Raw genomic sequence first — 20955 nt, 5'->3', positions numbered from 1 at the left:
CTAGCTGAGCTCTGAAACGAGCGATTCTTCTCACCCCGTTGCCTGGATTTCCCCCACCCCCTTCCTCCCTCCCTCTCCCCCCAGGTTCCAGCGAAGGCACCATCTCCATGACGGAGGGGGAGGAGCTGAGCCTGATGGAGGAGGACAAAGGCGACGGCTGGACCCGTGTGCGGAGGAGCAAAGGCGATGAGGGCTACGTGCCGACATCCTACCTGCGGGTCACCCTGAACTGAGCTCGGGCCTCCCCGCCCGGCTGGAGAGCGGCAGCTGGCTCGTGGAGCTGCAGGGGGGGCGGCGGGGATTGGAGCAGCGCTGCTGGAGCCCGGGGGTTGGGACTCATGGGTACAGGCATGGAAGCGGCCCCTGGCCCTGCATAGACGAGTGGCCCTCGTGGGCAAGCAGTGGTGCCCGCTTGCAAAGTAGATCGCCTGTGAGGGGAAGGAGAACCCCCCCCCCAACCCCTCTGTCCAAGCCCCAGCTCTGTGGCATTTCACATTTCAGCACGGCCTCTCGGCTTGCGGGGGGAGGTCGCAGTGGGTGCTGGGGGGAGGGGTGGACTGGGTTTCTGGCTGCTGCCCCGCATACTCCCATACTGTGCCCCCTCTGTCAGTTCCTCGTGAGTGAGTGAGTAACTCAACCTCCCCCTAAAAGCATCTGCTGCACCCCGCCTTCTCCCCTGCTCTTAAGCACCTGGGCTGTGAACCCCACATTTCCCCCAGGGGGGTGGCTGCAATAATCCCTGTGTCCACAAGGGGGTATGGTTCAGATTCCATCCCTCTATACTCAATGGGGACATGGTTCCCATGCTACCCCCCACCCCCTCCTGGGTGGGGCTCATAGGAGCCTGTTGTTTCCTCCTGTGGGGAGTGGGGGGTGCATGAGGTCTCCTGGGGTGAAGGGAGCTGCACCGCCTCCTGCTAGTTTAGGGCAAAGGAATCCGGGCTCAGTGTGGGTGTGATGGGCAGAGCCCATTGGGGGGGGGCTTATGGAATAGAAAGTGCATCGATTCTTCCACGTTCATCACCCTGGCATCTGGGCGTCTTCCAGGTGCATGTTAAGCAGCATGCCGAACCTCAATCCTGGGTCAGTTGTTTCCTTTCTGGGATTTGAACCCAGGACCTGTGGCTCCCCGCTTAGACTGGCCCCAGCCGAGATGTTAATGGAACAGAGGTGCCAGCCGGCCGGGAGCCCCCGGGCCTGAACCTCCGGCCATTCTCTGCCAGGGCCCGTGGGTCTCAATTCACCTGGCCCTGGGGGGGAGCGAGTGCCCGTTGCAGCTCATGCCACCAGCTCGAGTGTTGGCCGAGCTCCAGCCCACTTCCCCTTCCGCCGCTGGGGCCATGACATGCACTTTATTCCCCAGACTCCAAAACCCCCCCAGCCAAGGGGGGGAAAATATGCATAAAGTGCCTGCTGCATAAATGAATCTGTCCCCTGGGGGGTGGGGTGGGGGGGCTGATCTCGCTGGGGGGAGCCCAGGGGTCCGCGCTGCAGCCCACCCCTTGTGTGTAATTTTTTTTTTAGAGGACTCTAATATATTAGCCTTTTATACAGTGACCAATTACTGCTCGTTTTAGCCTATGCCTCAGTTAACCCGTAACATAAGTGTAAATGTCCCAGTGGTCTTGGCGTCTGTTCACCCTACGGAGGGGGGAAGGGGCAGATCCTGTCTCCCCTCCCGTTCTGAGAAGTGGGGGGGGGGGGTCGCTGTGCCGGAGCCCGTGGCCCCCGAGCCATAGAATGTATTTCCACTGCAGCCTGGTGCCTTTTACACTTTATGTAAATAGTTGATTTCTCTCTCTCCCTTCCCCAGTGCAGTTTTTAAGAAGTTTATAAAAACGGTACAGACTCTGTGGCCTCGGTTTGTTTCGGCCGTGGGAGGGGAGCAGAGCGGTTCGTCCCTATTCCAGCGCCACCTAGCCCACCCTGCTCTTAGGGAGAGGGGCGCGGCTAGTTGTGTAGGTTACTGTCCTGTCTAGAAGCCCCCCAGCTGAGAGCAGGACCCCATTGTGGTGGCCCGGGGGCCAGGCAGCCAGTCCTCGTCCTCACTAAGGCGAGGTCTACACCATGCCCCCTCTGTCGATCTAGGGGGTGTGAAAAATCCACACCCCTGAGCAATGCAGTTATACCAACTTATCCCCCTGTGTACACGGCGCTCTGTTGATGGGAGAGTTTCTCCCGGCGGGAGAGGAGCGTTTTCACTCCAGTACTACAGCGATGCAGCTGTACTGCGAAGACAAACCCTGAGGGATTCTAATACAGGTGAGGACGCTCTCGTGTGGCCGAGGCAGGGTCTAGTGTTCCCAGGTCCTAGCAGGTCCAGCTACAAACTACGGAGGGGCTTAAGGTTTCCGAGGCTACGCCCGCTCTTCCCTGGACCTCCGCCTTGCGTCAGTGTGTTGGCTCACGAGTTAAGGGCGCTTCTTTTTTGCTCATGTGCTGGAGAGCCTGGATGGGGATGTGGCCCGGGAAGCTTTTAAATGCTATGTAGCTAGTTGAGGCCAGCCCCAGCTTTGGAGGGTTGTTCTGGACTACCTCGCGTGAGGTAAATTACCCTGTCTGCTAATGCGATGTCCAGCCCTCCTGCGGCTACCCGGCAGTAGAAATGCATCCTGGTTTTTCAGTGAGGACAGAGCTAAGGAACAATTATCCCTGTTTTTCACTTGGGGAAACAGAGGCAGTGACAACCCCCCAGCTGCGCCGTGGCAGACCAGAACACAGGTGCCCTCACAGGGTGCTAGTGGGTTTAGAGTAGGGGGAATTGGCCACCAGGACTCCTGGGTTCCATTAGCAGGGCTAGGCCCAGGGGAGGAGTGGGACTGGGAGTCCGGACTCCTGGGTTCTATTCTCAGCTGTAGGAGGGGCATGGGCTCAAGTAGGTGTGGAGTCCTATCTTTGCCTTCCGTTGATTTTGCTGTGTGACTATAGGCCTGTCTCAGTTTCCCCGTCAGGGACATGGTACTTTTACTTCCATTCGGAAGTTCTCAATAGTGTGTTAGAGGAAACATTTCAATTGCTAATTTTTGCTAGAGTAGAGCAGGGGGCCAGTCACACTTGTGCTGTCTCTAGCCACCCCCCTTCTTACTCCACAGTGGATGTGGGGAAGAGAGGGGGCCCCATGAATGGAAGAGCAGTTTAGTTGAGCTGGAGTGTGCATTGGTTTACAGAGAGCAGGGGGCTTAAATTCACACCCTCACTTGGAGTGGTATGGCTTCCCCCATAGACAAGGGCTTGGCCTGAGTTCAGAGCATCCACACAGGGCTAAGCCCCATTGTAACTACCCTCCTTTTAAATTCCCAGCTTAGGCTCTCATGGGCATAACTCTCCTGGTCAGCCGCTCCTTAGGGCATTGGACAGGCACCGCCTCAAGCTGGTTCCCCTCACATGAGCATAGACTGGGGGCGGGGGGGGGGCACCAACTCAAGCTGGTTCCCCTCACATGAGCATAGACTCGGGGGGGGGGGGGGGGCACCAGCTCAAGCTGGTTCCCCTCACATGAGCATAGACTTGGGGGGGATGCCACAGCCTGGCTCGGACTGTTCCCCTCTGTGGTGTATTGTCTGGTTTCACTTCCCCTCGGCTGAGGAGCGTGTTGGGCTCAGGTTGGGGGACCGGGGTGGGGGTGGGGACGCTACGAGGGTCCTAGTCTAACTCCTGGCCAGCCTCTCCTGGGTCTTCACCCCTTCTGCTCCTGCTGCTGCAGGGTGCTTCCTGCCAGGACTGGCTGCTGAACCCAGGTGTCTCCTGCTGTAACCATTAGGCAATTCTTCACCTCTGGGGCAGAGATAACAGCCCCCCTGCCACCCCCGCTCAGAGGAGCTCCCCCAATGCATTGAGGGCAGCACAAAACCGCTTCATTTCAGGGGAGGAGGGGGTAGGGGCAGAGATTTTTAACGTCCTCTAAGCCTCCAGTGGTCATTCTAAGGTGGCAGGGTGTGGATCCCCCTTCAGGCTAGGGCACCCCCTGAATGGGGGTGAAGGGCCCAATGGGTGTCTACCGCCCTGCCCTGTCCTGGGAAAGGCAACAGCCCTCAAGCCCCAGGCTGAGAGTTCTAGCCCCGCTCCTCCTGCACCACTCCAACTTGCCCCAGGCTGCAACTTCGCCCCCCTCTGCCAGAGCCCTGCATTGCCGCCCCTGCGTAACTGCAGCACCCCAGGGCCTGGAGCAACCCTTTGCAGCCGTTACCAAAACCAGCTGGAAGGCTTTGGTTTATTACTATTGCTACAACCACCACCCCTCCCACACACACTTTGCTGGGCGGGGGAATCCCCCCTGCTCCTTTGCTCCCTTTCACCATCTCACACCCTCCCACGCCGGCAAAGAGGCGGGGGAAGCTGCAGCTGCAGTGGCATTTTGCATTTAAAAAGCCGTGGGTGCAATGGGTCCACCAATCCTCCTCACTCCCGCAAGCTTCTGCACACGGAGCAGCCGCCTCCAGCAGCGGGGCGGGCGACGGGGGCTGGTAGAATACTGCCTGGGCATAAGCTGCTGAAATCTCTGTAACCCCCCCCCACCGTCCTCTGCAGCGGTGGGGCCCGGGAGGCTTTTGGGCTCGGGCTCGTTCCCCTGCCCCCATCCTGCTACCGGCACTGGCGGCCAGGCTAGGGGAGAGATCTCCAGGCAGTGGGGCGCTGTCGTTCCTCCATCCTGTCTTAGCTCTGCAAGCCATTGTTCGTGGGCTGGGCCGTGGCCGTGGAGGAAACTCAGGGCTCCGTTTTCCTCGCTGGTTCTAGTTTCTGGGACAGCACCGTGAGGATGGCGTCAAATTTCCTGTAGCGCTCGGCCCGGTCCGCGGCCGCTCCTTTGCTGCCCCAGAATAAGCGGAGTGCAAACTCGGTTTGGAAAGCTTCGAGGAGCTCCGGCGTGGCTTGGAATCCTAGCAAGAGGAGAGAAGATACCAGGGAAGGGCTGAGAGGTGCAGGAGGGCTGGGGCTGGAGCTCTGGCTCATTCCTTCATAGAGAATCAGAGGATCAGGGTTGGAAGGGACCTCAGGAGGTCATCTAGTCCAACCCCCTGCTCAAAGCAGGATCAAGCCCCAATTTTTGCCCCAGATCCCTAAATGGCCCCCTCAAGGATTGAACTCACAACCCTGGGTTTAGCAGGCCAATGCTCAAACCACTGAGTTATCCCTCCCCCAGCTTCCTATGCTGTTTGTGTAATCGCAGGCCTGGGGACTAAGAACTGGCTTTACTGAAGGCGAGACCGAGTTCTACATCCACTGGGGCTACTCAAACCATTTCCATCACAGCTGGGTTTGAGAATATTACTGTTTGGATCTGCCTCGGCCCTGCCTTGTGGGAGTTGCAGTGCAGTGGCCGCATATCCACCACCACCTCTAGGGGCAGGGCTCCCTCGTTGGACTACATCTCCCATGATTCACTACAGCATCACTTCATGGTGCAGTGAAGCAATGGCATCATGGGAGTCCCAGGTCAGGGGGGCATCATGGGAGATGTAGTCCAGCTGGGGAACGCAGCCCAGAGACAATAGGGAGCATGACGAGGTAACCGAACTACAACTCCACTGAGGCTCTGGAAAACCTTCAGCCTGCCCCAATAGATAGACAGGGCTCCCTGCAGCCCTACCCTGGAGCTTGGCCTCTGCGGTGGCTTTGTACGCCCCGGCGCTGGTGGCGATGGAGCGGGCGGACTCCAGCGTCCGTAAGAGGAGGTCGCAGCTCTCCTCGTGGTCGTCCCAGAGCTGCTCCCCTTCCATGAGGCTGATGAGAGGCAGGAGGTGAGGGACGGCGACCTCTCCAGGGGAGGAGTTCCCTGCAGTAGGGGGACAAGGGGTCAGAGAGCCACCTCCAAGCAGGGTCGCGTATCCAGCCTGTGCCTTGGAGGCCAGGCACCCGCGCCCTCCCACGTGATTGTAGATGCTTCCAGCCATCACCCGTCACACCTAGCGTTAGTCAGTATGGGGCCTGGGGGGGAGGGTCTGATTCTCTCCCTTCTACCTGAATGATGCTTTGCTGTTGCAGGCTGGGGCTAGAGTAAGGAGGACTGGCCATGGAGGGTGAAATGCAGCCCTGGTGTAAAGGGTGGATCCATGGCCAGCACTGAGGCTTAGTGCAGGGGATGCTGGGAGAAGAAGAGGATCGGACCCCATTTGAGACAGGAATCCTCTTCCCCCGCATGGACAGAAAGAAGGGTGTCCACTCTAGCTTAGGTACTGACCTGGCACTCACCACCCTAGCAGCTGGGCACCTCGCTGTCATTAATGCATTTATCCTCACCACCCCCAGAGAGGCAGGGCTCTCATCCCCATTGTACAGATGGGGAAACTGAGGCACAGAGGGCCTATGTGATTTGTCCACCAGGATACTGGAGCAGAGCCGGGACTTGAAGCTGGTTTTTCCTAGTCTCAGGCCAGCACTCTAACCACTGGGAAAACCATCCTCCTGGACTGGGCCAGGGCTCTGGCATAAAAGGGTATTTGCGGGGTGGGGGGGGAAGAGCAGCACATTTAGGGGACCTGCACCATTTGGCATCAGAGGTGGGGGAAGGGGGCCTGGCTTTGAGCCAGCCCAGGCTGGTGGCACACAAGCCCAGGTGAGGCCATCCGTCCATACCCCCCTGCCCCAGCCTAATTCCCACCTCTCCAGGTGTCAGCCACCCCCTGCAGCCCTCTCTTCCCGGGGCGAGATTCACCCCCATGATGCTCCCACCATGTCCCCTCCTTGCCCAGGCAGATCCCTCCCCAGCTTGTTCCATCCCCTCTCAGGTCTACGGACTGGGCACCCAGCGGGCCATGCTTCACCTTCCCCCCGGTTGAGGCGTTTCACGAAGGGCTTGAGGTCCTTCTCGAAGGCGATGGCGCTCTCGGTGTGGCTCTGCCGCAGCTTCTGCCATGTCTGATCCAGCCGCGCAACCTGCAGAGTGGGGGGCGGGGGCAGGGACAGGAGTGAGACATTGGGGGGCGGGCTACGGTGGGTGCCATGCCTTGGGGCAAGCGTCGTGGACCAGACGCTGGCCGCTCGCCAGATGGATGGGGGTCCCGTTCCTTAGGGGTAGATCAAGGCCTATTGGATCCCATTACGATGGAGCGACTCAAGACTGGACCGGGCACTGCACAGACCAACTGACCAAGGTCGGGGCCACCTGGTGCCAGGTGTTGCTCAGGTGCTGGCTGAGATCGGGGTCTCCCCCGTGGGCTGGGTGCTGTACAGACCCATAGGCAGTCCTTGCCCTGCACAGCTCACTGTGAACACGCACAGTGCGGGCAGGGGAAACTGAGGCCCAGAGAGGCGAAGCGACTTGTCCAAGGTCACAGGTCTCCCTAGTCCATTAACACGTTACCTCCCCGTAACCCTCCCTCTCCTCCCCACTAATGGGGACCAAGGCAGTTCTGCTCCCTCCCGTCTTTTTCCCCAGGGCTCCATCCAACCACCCAAGCTCCAGGGCTCACAGCCCATCCCGTGAGGAGACAATTCCATACGCCCCTCTCTATGGGCCAGCCCGAACCATCCCTCTCTGTCGGCCTCATCAAGGCTGCCTTACAGGCTGGGGCCAGGGCCGGCCTCCATGGGGAGCAGGAGCTAAGTCACCCCCCCCCCCCGGCTCACCCCTCACCTGGGGCAGCTGCAGGCCCTTCATCACGGCCGACAGAGCAAACAGGTCCCCGGCCGAGCCCTTCAGCTCCACGGCCAGCTGGACGATCTTGTGCAGGGTGGCGGCTCGCTCCGCCACGCCCCCTGTGCAGCCCAGGATGTCCACCGTGATGCCCAGGGCCATGAGATGGTGCCTGGAAGGGGCAGAGACACCGCAAGGGGCTGAGCCCTACCGCTCGCTAGCAGGGCGGGCGGTGGGACTGTAGCTGCTCAAGGGAGGCTGGCGTTACCTGGGGCAAGCTAAGCAGGTCTGGGCTTGGGCGTGTGTCAAATGGGAGACCTGCAAGGGAAACACGCCCTGCGTAACGTGGGGAGGGGCTCAGGAGGGGGAGCGCTCCCCGCTGAGCTCTGGTCTCCACTTAAAACATAGGTTAACCGCCTACGTGTAAGAAATTAATCCCCCCTCCATTCCCCCTATGATCTAGATAAGCCAAGCTAAGCCCCAGTGCAAACACCCTAGGGTGACAGAAGAATTCTTCCGTTGCCCTAGTTACAGCCGCTGGAGGGGGTGGCTTGGCGATGGGAAAAACCCCTTCTGTCGTGCCGGGGGGGGGGCCACGTTGCAGCCGTAGGGCGTGTAGCGTAGACATGCTCTAAGCCCGCGCAGATCCGAATGCCCCAGCGTGGTGCTATTGGGGTCTGCTGCAGTGAGTGGGGCTTTCAGCAGGGGGCGCCCTCCCCCTGGCAGCCAGTGCAGACCTCAGTACCACACTGCAGTGCTAGGAGGCGCTCTGCCATCTTTCACCGGAGGCCCCGAGCTTGTCTACACAAACATTTAGTCCCCAGCAAGCTGGGGCTGGGGACTTACCCCAGCCGGCCACGCTCTAAGATCTGGGCTCCGCTACACACCTATAACTCTGGCACCCAGGGGTGTGAACTGCCCCCCACCACCAGCCCCCCGGCTGATGCCCACTGGAAGTGTGCGTTGATCCAGTCGTGTTTCAAAGCACATTCACAAGCTGGTACTGCATGTCGCACGTCACCTGGGTGCACAGGGACAGAGCGTGCAGGCCGGGGGGAGGGGGGGTAGGCTCCCACCCTAGCTTGCCGCAAACTAAATGTTCATGCAGACGAGCCCTTAAGTGCAGTCTTAACCTATTCTGTGGTCAGTAAAGGGCTTTACCCAGCCATGCCCCGGCCACGTTTTATTCTAACTGTCCCCCGCGGCTTTCACTAGACTCCAGCTCCTCCTCCTGCCAGTGCAAATCCTGCTGAGCTGTTGTGCTACCCTCGCGCCCTCACCCAGAGGCAGCCGCAGTTCAACACTGCTACACCTCATCCCGCAGCCTCCATCCCCACACCCTGCTCCTCCAGGCCGGTACCTTTCCAACAGGTCCAGGCGCAGCTGGTGCCCGTGAGGCAGGGTGATCAGCTCCAGACCCGAGCTTACCCCCATCGCCTGCTGTTGCTCCCTGGGCACCCTGGTGATCCTGCCAACCTGGTGCAAGCAACAAACAAGCGCAGGGGTGAGGGCCCGAGATCTGCCGGGACAAAGGGACCCTCCTGCCGGCGGGGGGGGAGCGAGGTCACTGGGTCCCCCAAGGGACAGGGGCTTGTCTTATTACACTGAGAGCCCATGGATACTCCAATCCCCCCATTCCACATTCGCTGGGGAGCGAGCAGTACCCCCAGCCAGGCTTAAGCAGGCCCATGCAAAGACCAGGGAGGGTGGGTCCCCGTCGGTCCATAAGCCACCCCCTACTCATCTCCAGGATCGCTGGGCTGCAGGGAGTGGGGATCAGTAGGGGGCGCTCTCCCCACACAGTTATGCTAGAGGGTGCTGTGCTACAAAGGAACAGGGCGGGGGGCTCAGGAGGGGGCGCTCTCCCCCCACAGGCAGTGCCGACCCCAACCCGCTATAACTACCCCAATCTCCTACTTCCTGTTCTCCAGGGCTGCTTCCCATCGGAGCTATGGGGCTCCTACCCATTCCCCTTATGGTGGGGGTGGGGACAGTTCCATAGCCCCCCGAGATCCCCTGCCCCCCCCAGCAATCCCCCCCTCCCCTCAATATTTAACCCTTTCTACCCACAGGCTGCAGCTTCGCTAAGCTGGCAAGGTCTCAGCTCTGGGAAGGGCCAGTCCAATGGAGGGGGCTTGGAGGGGGGAGAGTGAGGACCACGGGTGGGGCTGGGGCGTGAGAGGAGAGGAGCTCTCTATTAATTGGGCTGGAGAGGTATGAGATGGGGCCACCCGCGCAGGATAACAAGCCCCACGAGCTTCTCCCGGGGGAGAGCGGAGCAGCCGCTGGGCATGGCTGGGGTACAAGTGCACAGACCCCAGTGGCCAGTTTTTACCCCCAGGGTCCGACTGCATTCCCAGGGGGTCGAGGGGTCCAGGGCTGTTAGAGGCAGGGGGTAATGCCACCCACTTACCCATGCCGGTCGGGTTCAGTGTCTGGGTGCTGGGTGTCACTGGCTACCGTGGCGCTGGTAGCCCGTGATATCCAGGCCAATGATCCTGTCTGGCCTTAAATTCTATGGCTCTGTGGGGTCTTCCACAAAAAGGATCTCAAAGCCTCACAACCAGCTCACCTCCCCGCACCCCACTGCCCTGGAGGGCACTATCATCCCCCTCACCATACAGATGGGGGAAACTGAGGCACAGGCCATAGTTGCATAGTGAGTTGGCAATAGAGCTGGGACTGGAACCCAGGAATCCTGGCACCCTGCCCCCCTATTAGACCCCAGTCCCCTCTGAGAGCTGGGGACAGAATCCAGGAGTCCTAGCTCCCAGCACCCTCCTGCTCTAACCACTACACCCCACTCCCTTCTCAGAGCTAGGGATAGAACCCAGGAATCCTGGCTCCCAGCTCCCCCTTACCAGACAGTCCATGTAGAGGACATGCAGGGCCATGGTCCGGCAGTCATGCCGGGTGAAGAGGTCCTTGAGCCGTTTGAGGGCGCCGGGTTCCAGGGGCTTGTTGTCGGGGGGCAGGAGGAGCGAGGGGAAGCTGTGGGGCTGGAAGGAGGAGGCTGTCTCCAGTAGGGGGCGCACAAAGTCCCCCATCTCCTCCTCGTAGTGGCGTGGCCGGGGGAGCGGCACCCCCTCGTCCTCGAGGAAGCCGAAGGCCGTGTCCGTGGCCCGGGCCCGGCCACGCCACTTCTCCTCGGTGTGCAGCCGAGCCACGTGGCTCCTCAGGCCGGCCGGGGCTTTGGGCACCAGCTCGCAGTAGGTGCTGGGCTGCTCCTGGGGGGCGTCACTCACCAGCATGGAAGGGGCCCGCAGGGGCTTGGGGGGAGCCTTGGAGTGCAGCTGCCCCTCCGAGCCGCTCAGGGCTGCACCCCCCTCGAGGTCCAGGCACCGGGGGGCGGGGGGCCGCAGCACGGGGTCGCTGCCAGTGCGGAAGACGGGCGAGGGGGGCGGGAGCTTGCTCCATTCCTGGGTGCCGGCTGGAGCTTCCGGGCTGCCTGCAGAAGGAGACGGGACCATGTCAGAAGGAGCCCGTGACCCTGGGAGCGGAGCAGCCGGACACATGGTTCCCACAGAGCCTGGTTCTGATCTCAGCCAGGACTGGTGTGAATCCGGAGTCGCTCCCCTAGGGACAGGGGAGTTACACCGGCGTGAAAGCAGCGGGGTGGCAATAAGAGCGATGGTGATATGCAGCAGGGCCAGATCCCCAGCTGGCAGAAATGGGCTATCGCTCCATTGGAGTCAATGGAGAGATGCAAATTTACACCAGCTTGAGGATCTGGCTTGTAAGGAGTCCGTTATTTGGTGTATTACGGTAATGCCTGGGAGCCCTTGTCATGGTCCAGAACCTTGTTGTGCTAGGAACTGTACATTATCTATTAGATGTATTATGGTAGTGCCTAGGCGCCCTGCTCGTGGACCAGGAGTGTGCTAGGCGCTGTACATTATACATAAGAACGGCCACACTGGGTCAGACCAAAGGTCAATCTATCCCAGTATCCTGTCTTCTGACAGCGGCCAATGCCAGGTGCCCCAGTGGGAATGAACAGAACAGGGAATCATCACATGATCCATCCCCTGTTGCCCATTCCCAGCTTCTGGCAAACAGAGGCTAGGGACACCATCCCTGCCCATCCTGGCTAATAGCCATTGATGGACCTACCCTCCATGAACTTATCTAGTTCTTTTTTTAACCCTGTTATAGTCTTGGCCTTCACACCATTCTCCGGCAAGGAGTTCCACAGGTTAACTGTGTGTTGTGTGAAAAAATACTTCCTTTTGTTTGTTTTAAACCTTCTGCATATTAAGGCATCTAATAGATGCATTATGGTAGCACCTAGGAGCCCCGCTCATGGACCAGGAGCGTGCTAGGCACTGTACATTATCTATTAGGTGCATTACGGTACCACCTGGGAGCATTGCACTAGGAGGCTGCACAAATCCTGTTACACCGGCGTAAATCCAGATGAACTGCATTGAAGGTAGCAGCCAAACCAACCCCTGCCCTGTACCCCCCCAGGTGGCGGAAGGGGTTAATACCCCTCCCCCCAGTGGAGGCAGCCTTTGCCCTCCAGCCCCAGCTACCACGCACCTGTCGGCAGGTTACTGTCTGACTGCGCAGTGTAGAGCAGGGGGCGCCGGCCCAGCTGATCCAGCCCGGTGGGCTGGCTCCCGCTCCTGTCTTTCACCCTGCAGGGAGAAGCGGCGACACCGTGAGCCCCAGGCCGCTGCAGAGCCCCAAGCTGCAAAGGGCCCACGCCCAGAATGAAGGGGATGCCGGAGTAATGTGCCCAGCTGTTGGATCGGGGATCCTGCCCTCTGTGCCAGGGCTGGGCAACTTCATGGAACGTGATCATTCGTGGGGAAGCCAGTTTGGAGCCCGAGTCACTCGTGTGAGTCACGCACGGCACCAGGGACCGGCCTTTGAGACCCAGCCCACAGCAGGGGGGGCAGTTTGGCAGACACAGGGTTAATAATCAGGGCAGCCCCTATCCCCCTGGGTTCGGAAAGCGCTTAGCAAGGAATTTAGCATCACAACCCATCTCCAGGTGAGAAGATCAGAAGACCCACTTCACTGATGGGAAAACTGAGGCAAGGAAAGGGGAACGGGCTTCCCCCGAGGTCACATTGTGACTCTATGGTACAGCGGGAATAGAACCCAGGAGTCCTGACTCCAAGTCCTCCCTGCTCAAACCCACAAACCCCCCCCCCCCCAACTCCCCTCCCAGAGCTGGGAACCAAACCCAGGCGTCCTGACTCCCTGCCCTTCCCTGGCTCTAACCACTAGACCCCACTTCCCTCCTGGAATTGAGCGGAGAACCCAGGAGTCCGGACTCCCAGCCCCAGCTCTAACCAGTGCCATTTCCCATCCCAGCGCTCACCGGAGCAGGTTCCCCTCTGTCGGCATCTCCCCAGCGGTGAGTCTGTGGTGGCCGAGTCTGTGGGCAGGAGCCGCGTCCCCCTCGGCCGGCGCCTGCTCGTCCAGACGGGGCTGGCCGGTGGCCCCGTAGCGCTCTTGCAGCCAGCGCAGCGGCACGTCCCGGTTGACGGGCCGAGAGACCACGGCGCCCGAGGTCTCCGAGACGGGCTTGCAGTTGCCCACGTAGAAGCGCACCAGGGCCGGCACGTTGTCAAACTGGTCCTGCTCAAACTGGAAGAGGGTGCGGGAGTAGCCCTGGCGAGGGCGCAGCACCACCCGGATGATCTTGAAGTGCAGGGTCTCGCCCAGCCAGCGGCAGGACAGCACATAGTCCCCCTGGCTGGAGCCTGAGTCCCGGATCAGGAAATCCCCGTCCTCCCCCAGCAGGGACTCGGCCTCCTGGGGAGACAAGGGCTGTTCACTGGTGGGGATGGCAGGCAGCGGGACTAGTGGTTAGAGCGGGGGGGGGGGGGGGGGGGAGGCTGGGAGTCAGGACTCCTGGGTTCCATTCCTGGCTCTGGGAGGGGAGCGGGGTCTAGTGGTTAGAGCGGGGGCTGGGAGTCAGGACTCCTGGGTTTCATTCCTGGCTCTGGGAGGGGAGCGGGGTCTAGTGGTTAGAGCGGGGGCTGGGAGTCAGGACTCCTGCTTTCCATTTCTGGCTCTGGGAGGGGAGCGGGGTCAAGTGGTTAGAGCCGGGAGAGAGGGAGCTGGGAGTCAGGACTCCTGGGTTCCATTCCTGGCTCTTTCACTGACTTTCTGCGTGACCTTGGCCAAGTCACTTCCCCTCCCTGCACTTCTGGGTCCCCCTCCGTAAACCAGGGATACCGAGTCTCCTGGGCTGGTGGGACTGAGCTCCATGGGATCTATGCCGCAGCCAGGGCAATGGGGCCTGACCTCAGCTGGGGCCTCTGGGCACTACCATAATACGCCTAATAGATCGGAATCGTGGGTACCTCCCGTGGCAGGCAGCCGTGGTACCATGCGTGGCTCCGCAGCTCCTCCGTGCTGAGCTTCAGCTCCTCCTCCAGCTCCTTCCTGAGCTTCTCCTTGGCCAACTCCATGGTCACCTCTGCGTAGGCCTCCTGGGCGGCAAAGGGTCACAGGTCAGCAGCAACATCTTCCTCCCAGCAACTGGTTTAGTGCCCCCCCCCCGCCCCCGGACTCTGACCTTCCAGCCCACCCCCCCCAGACCCACGCAGCCTGATCTCTCCCAGCCTCTGACCTCAGGACAGGGCAGTGTCATAGAATCTCAGACTATTCGGGTTGGAAGGGACCACAGGAGGTCACCGAGTCCCACCCCCTGCATGTCCATGCCCCCGTTGAGATCAGGGCCCCGCTGTGCCGGACGCTGCAGACAACGAGAAATAGACAAAATGGTAAAATGCAGGATACCAATCCTTCCTCTCGCTGCGTCTCTTTAGTCTGTGAGCTCTTCAGGGCAGAGACGCTCTTCAGGGCTGAGCAGCACCCGGCATGGCCGGGGCATCCCCAGTCTCAACTGGGGCCTGCACAGCACCCAGCCCGATGGCGGGGGGCAGGGGGAGCCAATCCCGATCGGGGCCTCTAGACCAGGGGTTCTCAACTTTTTCCTTTGTGAGGCCTCCCCAACATGCTATAAAAACTCCATGGCCCCCCCGTGGTTTCCTGAGAACTACTGCTCTAGAACCTACGGTCAGATCACCACTAACGTTGCGGGTGGGGCCCGGGATGGCTGTGCAAAGAGCGGGAAGACGAGGGGAAGACGTTAAGACGGGGGGGAGTGGAAAGAGCAAAGTGCCAAAAGCAGCCGAGGCATGTAACCCTCTCCGATCCCTTTACCCTGCGAGGAGCCTGGCTGTTCACCCGGACCCGGAGGAGTCTAGTCCTCGGGATCAGATCCTCCTGTCCCAACGCTGGCTCCTCCGGACTGCCTGCTCGGGGCGGTTCCTTCCGGTTCACGCAGCTCCTTGCCTAGGCAGGTTATCAGACGCCGAGCACACCTTGGGATGCCTGGGCTCTGAGTCAGCGGCACTGGGAGCCCGCCAGCAGCCCGTGACCCTGGCAGGCCGGAAGAGTTCCAGCCCAGCGAGCGGGCCCCGTGGTGCAGCTCCAACCGGCTGGCATGCAAGAGCCCTCAGCACAGGGGACGGGGCCGTTCGATACGAGTCTGCGCTCCTGCTTACGGAGGAGAGGGAGAGGGCACTGCAGGAGCTGGGGGTTTGCCCTGCCCCACAAGGTCACTGCACCCTGGTTGCGTGTGTGCCTCAGTTTCCCCTCCTCCTTCACCGTGGTGGCACTCAGAGGCCACGCAACTGGGAACATAATGCAGGAGTCCTACTCCCCAGCGCGCCTGGCACTCCCCTTCCAGAGCTAGGACTCCTGGGTTCTCATCCAGTCTCCCCACCAACCACTACACCCCACTGCCCTCCCAGAGCCTGGTTAATTCATCTTACTGAACAGAAAACAGTCACCTTCAGCCCTTGGATCCAGGATCCCCACGTCCGTCTAGTCCTTTCCCAGGGCTTCGGTCACCCTCGGATCAGGACCCCCTGCTAGCCTTGCTGCTGGACTCCTGCCCCTGCTCCTGCTGTGACTTCCCCCAGCCCCCACAAGCACCCCGTCTCCTCCACCCACCCCGGACACCCAGCCTCTTCTACTTACAGAGACCCCCAATAAGTCACATGACTCTTCACAGCTGTGGTCCCTCCAGTTAGGGGCTGCACCTTGGGGCTCCTAGTCCCTGCTGGGAGGGGCTGGGACTGGAGTGGCCTGGAGTGCCTCCCACAGCCAGCGCTCCTGCCCTGCTCCCCACAGCACCCCCTGCTGGGAGAGACTGGGACTGGAGTAGCCAGGAGCTCCCCCCACAGCCAGCGCTCCTGCCCCGCTCCCCACAGCGCCGCCTGCTGGGAGAGACTGGGACTGGAGTAGCCAGGAGCTCCCACGACAGCCAGCTCTCCTGCCCCGCTCCCCACAGCGCCCCCTGCTGGGAGAGGCCAGGGCTGGGGTAGCCTACATTTCCTACCTTGGTACTTCTACAACAGAGGCAGCAGAGGGATCCCAAATTCGGTGGGTCACTGAGACTCTGAGCTCCCGGTGCCACGGCTACATGGCTCACCCAGCCCCTTTGGCCCCAAACACCGTCCTTCCCTGTGGCCTGGGTGCGTCTCCACGACGGGAACCCTAGAGCAGTGGTTCTCTACTCGGGGGGCTGCGAGCCGGTTTCAGCGGGGCCCGCCAAAACGAACCAGAGAGGGGCCGGCGTTCAACTCGCTGGGGCCCAGGGCAGGAAGCCGAAGCCCGAGCCCCACCACCTGGGGCTGAAGCCGAGGCCCGAACAACTTAGCGTCACGGGGGCTTCCCTGTGGGGCGTGGGGCCCCGGGCAATTGCCCTGCTTGCTACCCCCTGACCTCCGCCCTGGCTTTTAATCTACTGGATATGCAGAAAAACCATTGTGACACAGGTGGGCCGTGGAATTTGTATAGCATGGGGCAGGGGGAGAGGGGAAGGGGGCTCGGAAAGAAAAAGCTTGAGAACCCCTGTCTAGGCTTAGCGCATCTGTGCACCTGCAGGTACCACACCCAAGCCGGACGGACGCTCTGCCCCCTTTAGATGACGTGAGACAGCCGCCGACTGGGATTCTGGTCTGAAGCCTCCTCGCAGGGGACTAGGCGCCCGCAAAGTCTGCTTGCCTCGAATGCAATTAACGAGGACAGGCCCATCCGGCACAAGGATCCTGCTGGGCGAAAGAGGAGCGATTGCAGTTTAACCCGCTTCCTCGGCCCGACAAGCTAGGGGCCCAAAATGATCAGGGCATGGGGACATGCCCAGGTGACCCCGGCAGGCATTCCACGCTCCATGCTGCAGAAGGTGGCAAATCCCGTCACTTCCCAAGTCCCCGCCAATCTGGGCCGGGGCAGGGGGGGAATTCCTCTCCGACCTCAGATCTGGCGATCAATTTGACCCTGAGCAGGTGAGCAAGACCCACCAGCCAGACATCTCTGGACTTCCTTAGAGCACCGGTCCCCGTGGTATCCCACCTCCAGCTGTGGGGTGCTGCAGCATGGGCCACCCCCCCCAGCTCTGGCATCAGAAAAGCTCTACCTCCAGCCCTGATCCCACTCGTGGGCATTCTGCAGCTGATGGCAACAGGTCTAGGATCAGGCCCTGAGTGTGGGCAGCGGTCCGTTCTCTTGACTCCCAGCCCCATGCATTAGCTACCCGACCGTCCACACCACTCACACGTGGGACTGGGAGGGAGCATTTTCCCACATGGGCACAAGCATGTGGCACAATGGCCTGCAATTTAGGACCCCACAGTCCTAATTTGGACCTCAGGCTGTTCCTGGAGACCTAAAGGACGGTGACTCACCCCCTGGGCCGTCATCCTGCAGATGCCAGGATGCTCTGCCCCCCTGAATCTTGACAGTGGGTTCCCACAGGAGGGACACAAGCCCATATGGAACAGGGCTCAGACCCACCCGTTCATTCAACACAGGTGCTGCTGAGCTGCCAAGGGTGGGCACCAGCTGCTACAGACCTGCGCTGGAATCAGAGAGGAAAAGGCTCCAAGAGGAACGATGTTCCAATAATTTGGGCCCTAGCCTAGAACTTGGGAGACCCACGTTCTAATCCCTGCTCTGCCACAGACTCCCAGGGTGACCTTCGGCAAATCACGTAGCCTCTCTGAGCCTCAGTTTCCCCATTTGTACAATGGGGGTACCAGCAGGGTCCTGCCTCAGATGAGGAGTTGGGAGGATAAATATATTAAAGACGGTGAAGGGCTTTGAGATCTGCTTGTGAAAAGCACCGTGTTAGAGCTCTGATTATATCCCCTGCTCAGCCAGCCAGCCCTCTGCTTCCTTTGATCCTTGCAGCAGAGCTGCCAAGACAAAATTCCTGCCAAGGTCAGGGACAGGCCCCCGTCTACAGAAGGGCTGAGCCCCCTACACCAGAGCCAGCCAGTGCAGCTTCCCAGCTCTGTAAATCACAAGCCCAGATATGACATGACCTCCCCCGCGGCTAATTCCCCCTCACTGTTAAAAATGTGATTCTTATTTGCAGCATGAATTTGTCTGGCCTCAGCTTCCAGCCGCTGCATCTCTTCCTGCTAAATGTCAGAGCTGCCTAGCATAGGTGCTTCTAGGCTTTGATCAAGTCACCTCTTAACCGAAATAAATCAGGCTGCTTAATTCTCTCAGAGTCAGGCCGGTTTGAATCACTCTGATCAAGGGATACAAGAATCTACGATGTACAGGCAACTCCGGGGCCTCACGTGAGGGGATGCCCAGTCTGACGGGGCATCCAACCCACTAGGACCTTTCACCACTGGGTCTCCACCCTCCAGGGCTCACGCCAACCCCCCACAGAGATGCTTCCTCCTAAAAGGGTATGAGATTCAGATCAAAAGCCCCCTGGGAAGAAACTGAATGGCAAGTCAAGTGAGATGAAAGGAGGGGCGGCTCCCAAGCTCTTGGGCCCAGACCCGGAGCCCCGGTGTCTTCATCAGCAAAGAATTAGAGAGACAGATAAAAGATCACAGGGAGATGATGGCACATGCTGGGTCCTGATCTTTATCCGTGGGACAGACCAAATAAGCAGCTAAGCCAGGCGCGCGCACCAGCCAAGCTCCACGGAGAATGGGGAGACGCAGGGCCGGGCTCTGGCCTCGGCTAGGGTGGTGTAAATCCAGAGTCACTTCAGTGACATCCCCGGATTGACACTATTGTCTGGATCTAATGCAACAGGGACTGGGGGGCGGAGGGGGGAGGATACCAGGCTGGCTGTGACAGCTCAGACCAATGGGCCCATCAAGGGTGAGGAAACACAGAGCTAGATGGGTCCATGGAGCTGATCCAGGGTGGGGCAGGCAGGACACTGAGCTAGATGCTCCCATTGGCCTGACCTGGCACCATGGTGTGGGCGGGGAGGGAGAAGGCAGGATACCGGGGTAGATGGGCCCATTGGCCTGATCCTGCAGGACAGTCCCTGAGTCCTGGCCCCTGAACTCCATGGCACTAGGTGAGCGGCAATGCAGGGGCCTGGTGATGCTGTAGTTTTCCTGGCTCTCACCACCGTTCTAATCCCCCAGCGCAGCCCCATTGGACGGGAGCTGCACGCCCGGCTCAGGAGATGGAAACCCCGGCCCTGTGGCTCCATCCCTGGGAATCCAAACACAAAGGGCTGGGCGGCCACACAATGGGGAGGAAATCCTCCACCCTGGCGTGCTTCCCCCCGCCCCCGGCCATTGCAGGCCCGGTTTGCTGGAACACCACCAGCGCTGAGGCAGGCTCAGGGATTGGATCCTCCTCCCACACTCCCCGGGGAACTCAGCCGGTGTAAATCAGCCACGACTCCAAAGGAGCGGAGCCAGTTTACACCAGCCGGGGATCTGGCCCCATCAACTCCCGCGGAGCAACGCCCATGTACCCGGGGCCAAAAGGAAAACTGGCAAAGGGAATGGACACCAACGACTGGACGACCGCCGGGGAAGGAAGCCGGTCACCCCAAATAAGTGACGTGACACGTGTATTTGTTCCGATCAGCCACGGCCCACCGCCACCAGCAAAGCCTGTTGACTCACCTCTGCCAGGGCTCCGTGGGCACCGTGGGCCACCTGACCACAGCATAGGCAGGACACATGCTGGCCACGTGCTGATTTCAGATACCCCAGAGTAAATCCAGGGTCCCCCTCCGACTGCCACGGGGTCGGGGCTGAACCAGCCCCTACACCCCCCAATTATCTTGCCCGCAGACAGATCATCGTGCAGCCAAAGCCCCTCTTCCAAGGGCTAGATAAGGGGGGTGGTGCTTTTAAGCCAGCTGTAGGTTGTGTGTGTGTGTGTTTGTGTGTGTGTTGGGGGGTAACGAACAAACAAAGGGTGTTGGGGTGTGGGCAGGGTATGCAGGGGATTTAGGGAGAGCTCCAGTCTCTCTGGGGAAACAGTCTGAAAAATGGCAGTGGGGAACAGAGATAAGATTCCTCCTAGGCTCTGAGGGGTGGGGGAGAAGGTCTTTGCTAACATACTCCCCGCAAACAAATCTCCTCCCACCCCTGTAACTGGGTACCCCATCAGGGCAGGAGCCAGTGGGAACGTCTCCCATGTCACTGCCAGGGCAGGGGTCCCCAGAGGAGATTCCCCCCTCCCAGATCCTGGCCACCTCTTACTGGGCTGCATCCCCTCAAGATCTCACGCCCTGGATAGCTGCCCCCCACCCTGGCCACCTCCTATAGGGTAGGGCTCCCCCCGCCAGATCTCACCTCCAGGACACCCCCGCCATCTGGATCTCCTCCTATGGGCAAGGTCCCCTCCCCCCGCATCTCACCTCCCGGGCAGTCCCCCACCCCGATCTGGCTCATTTCCTTTCCTATAGGGCAGGGCACCCACCCAGATCTCACCTCCAGGATACACCTCCCCCCCCCGATTCTAGCCGCTCCCCCAAACAGAAGCAACGGGTCCCCTGCAGACCCCCCGCCCCCCCGCAGGGCTCCCCCTTCCTGGCCACCCCCAGCCAGGGCAGGCGCAGGGGTGGGTGTCCAATGTCTCTCCCGTACCTGAGCGGTTGGGGCGCAGCGCTGCGCTTGGGGGTCCCGTGCGCGGCTCCGGCTCCCTCCAGCCCCGGCAGGTCCCCGCCAGCCCCGGGCTCGCCGCTCTCCCCATTCCGCACATTCCAGCGCCCGGCAGCGGCTCCGCCCAGGGCCCGGACCCACCCCCGGGAGCAGCGGAGCCCGGGAGCAGGCAGGGGCGCCGGAGCCGGGGGGGTTGCGAGCCTGTGGGTGTGGGCGGGGCTGCGTGCAACGGTGAGGGGCTGTGGGGGTGACGATGTGAGGTGGGGAACGCTTGTGAGTCTGGGAGTGAGGTGGAGTGTACCCCTGTGGCTGTGAGTTGGGTTGTGTGTTCTGGGTGTGAGTTTGAGTGTATCCCTGTGAGTTGGGTTGTGTGTTCTGGGTGTGATGGTGGGTGTGAGTTTGAATGTATCTGTGTGACTGTGAGTTTGGTTGTGTGTTCTGGGTGTGAGTTTGAGTGTATCTCTG

At 60.6% G+C, this 20955-nt stretch overlaps 2 protein-coding genes across 8 annotated transcripts in view; one reads left to right on the top strand and one right to left on the bottom strand.

The window, feature by feature from the left end:
• TRIP10 (thyroid hormone receptor interactor 10) overlaps window positions 1-1851 on the top strand; it is a 75364-nt gene extending 73513 nt beyond the window's left edge. For all 3 annotated transcript variants that reach the window (XM_037887718.2, XM_037887716.2, XM_037887717.2), the window contains one exon: window positions 85-1851. In XM_037887718.2, coding sequence (XP_037743646.1) covers window positions 85-233 — 149 coding nt within the window. In that variant the 3' untranslated portion in view covers window positions 234-1851. The remainder of the gene's footprint in view (window positions 1-84) is intronic.
• A 104-nt stretch (window positions 1852-1955) lies between these two features.
• SH2D3A (SH2 domain containing 3A) lies at window positions 1956-20688 on the bottom strand. Of its 5 annotated transcripts, XM_043532654.1 has the most exons (12): window positions 20476-20687; window positions 16487-16656; window positions 14762-15097; window positions 13897-14025; window positions 12906-13342; window positions 12116-12213; window positions 10435-11021; window positions 8934-9049; window positions 7574-7745; window positions 6762-6873; window positions 5588-5773; window positions 1956-4877 (listed from the first exon to the last, which is right to left on the bottom strand). In XM_043532654.1, exons 4-12 carry the CDS (start codon window positions 14002-14004, stop codon window positions 4705-4707), a joined length of 1989 nt encoding a protein of 662 aa, XP_043388589.1. In that variant the 5' UTR covers window positions 14005-14025; window positions 14762-15097; window positions 16487-16656; window positions 20476-20687; the 3' UTR covers window positions 1956-4704. The 5 variants fall into 5 exon arrangements, with proteins under 5 accessions (XP_043388589.1, XP_043388587.1, XP_037743642.1 ...); XM_043532652.1 differs by lacking the exons at window positions 14762-15097; window positions 16487-16656 and adding an exon at window positions 14166-14291 and having other exon boundaries at window positions 20476-20688; XM_037887714.2 differs by lacking the exon at window positions 16487-16656.
• Between the last annotated feature and the right edge of the window lie 267 nt (window positions 20689-20955).

The sequence above is a fragment of the Chelonia mydas genome, chromosome 20, assembly GCF_015237465.2.
Source record: "Chelonia mydas isolate rCheMyd1 chromosome 20, rCheMyd1.pri.v2, whole genome shotgun sequence".
NCBI lineage: Eukaryota > Metazoa > Chordata > Testudines > Cheloniidae > Chelonia > Chelonia mydas.
Note: the sequence above shows the minus strand (reverse complement) of the source record. Positions and strands in the feature narration are given on the sequence as shown.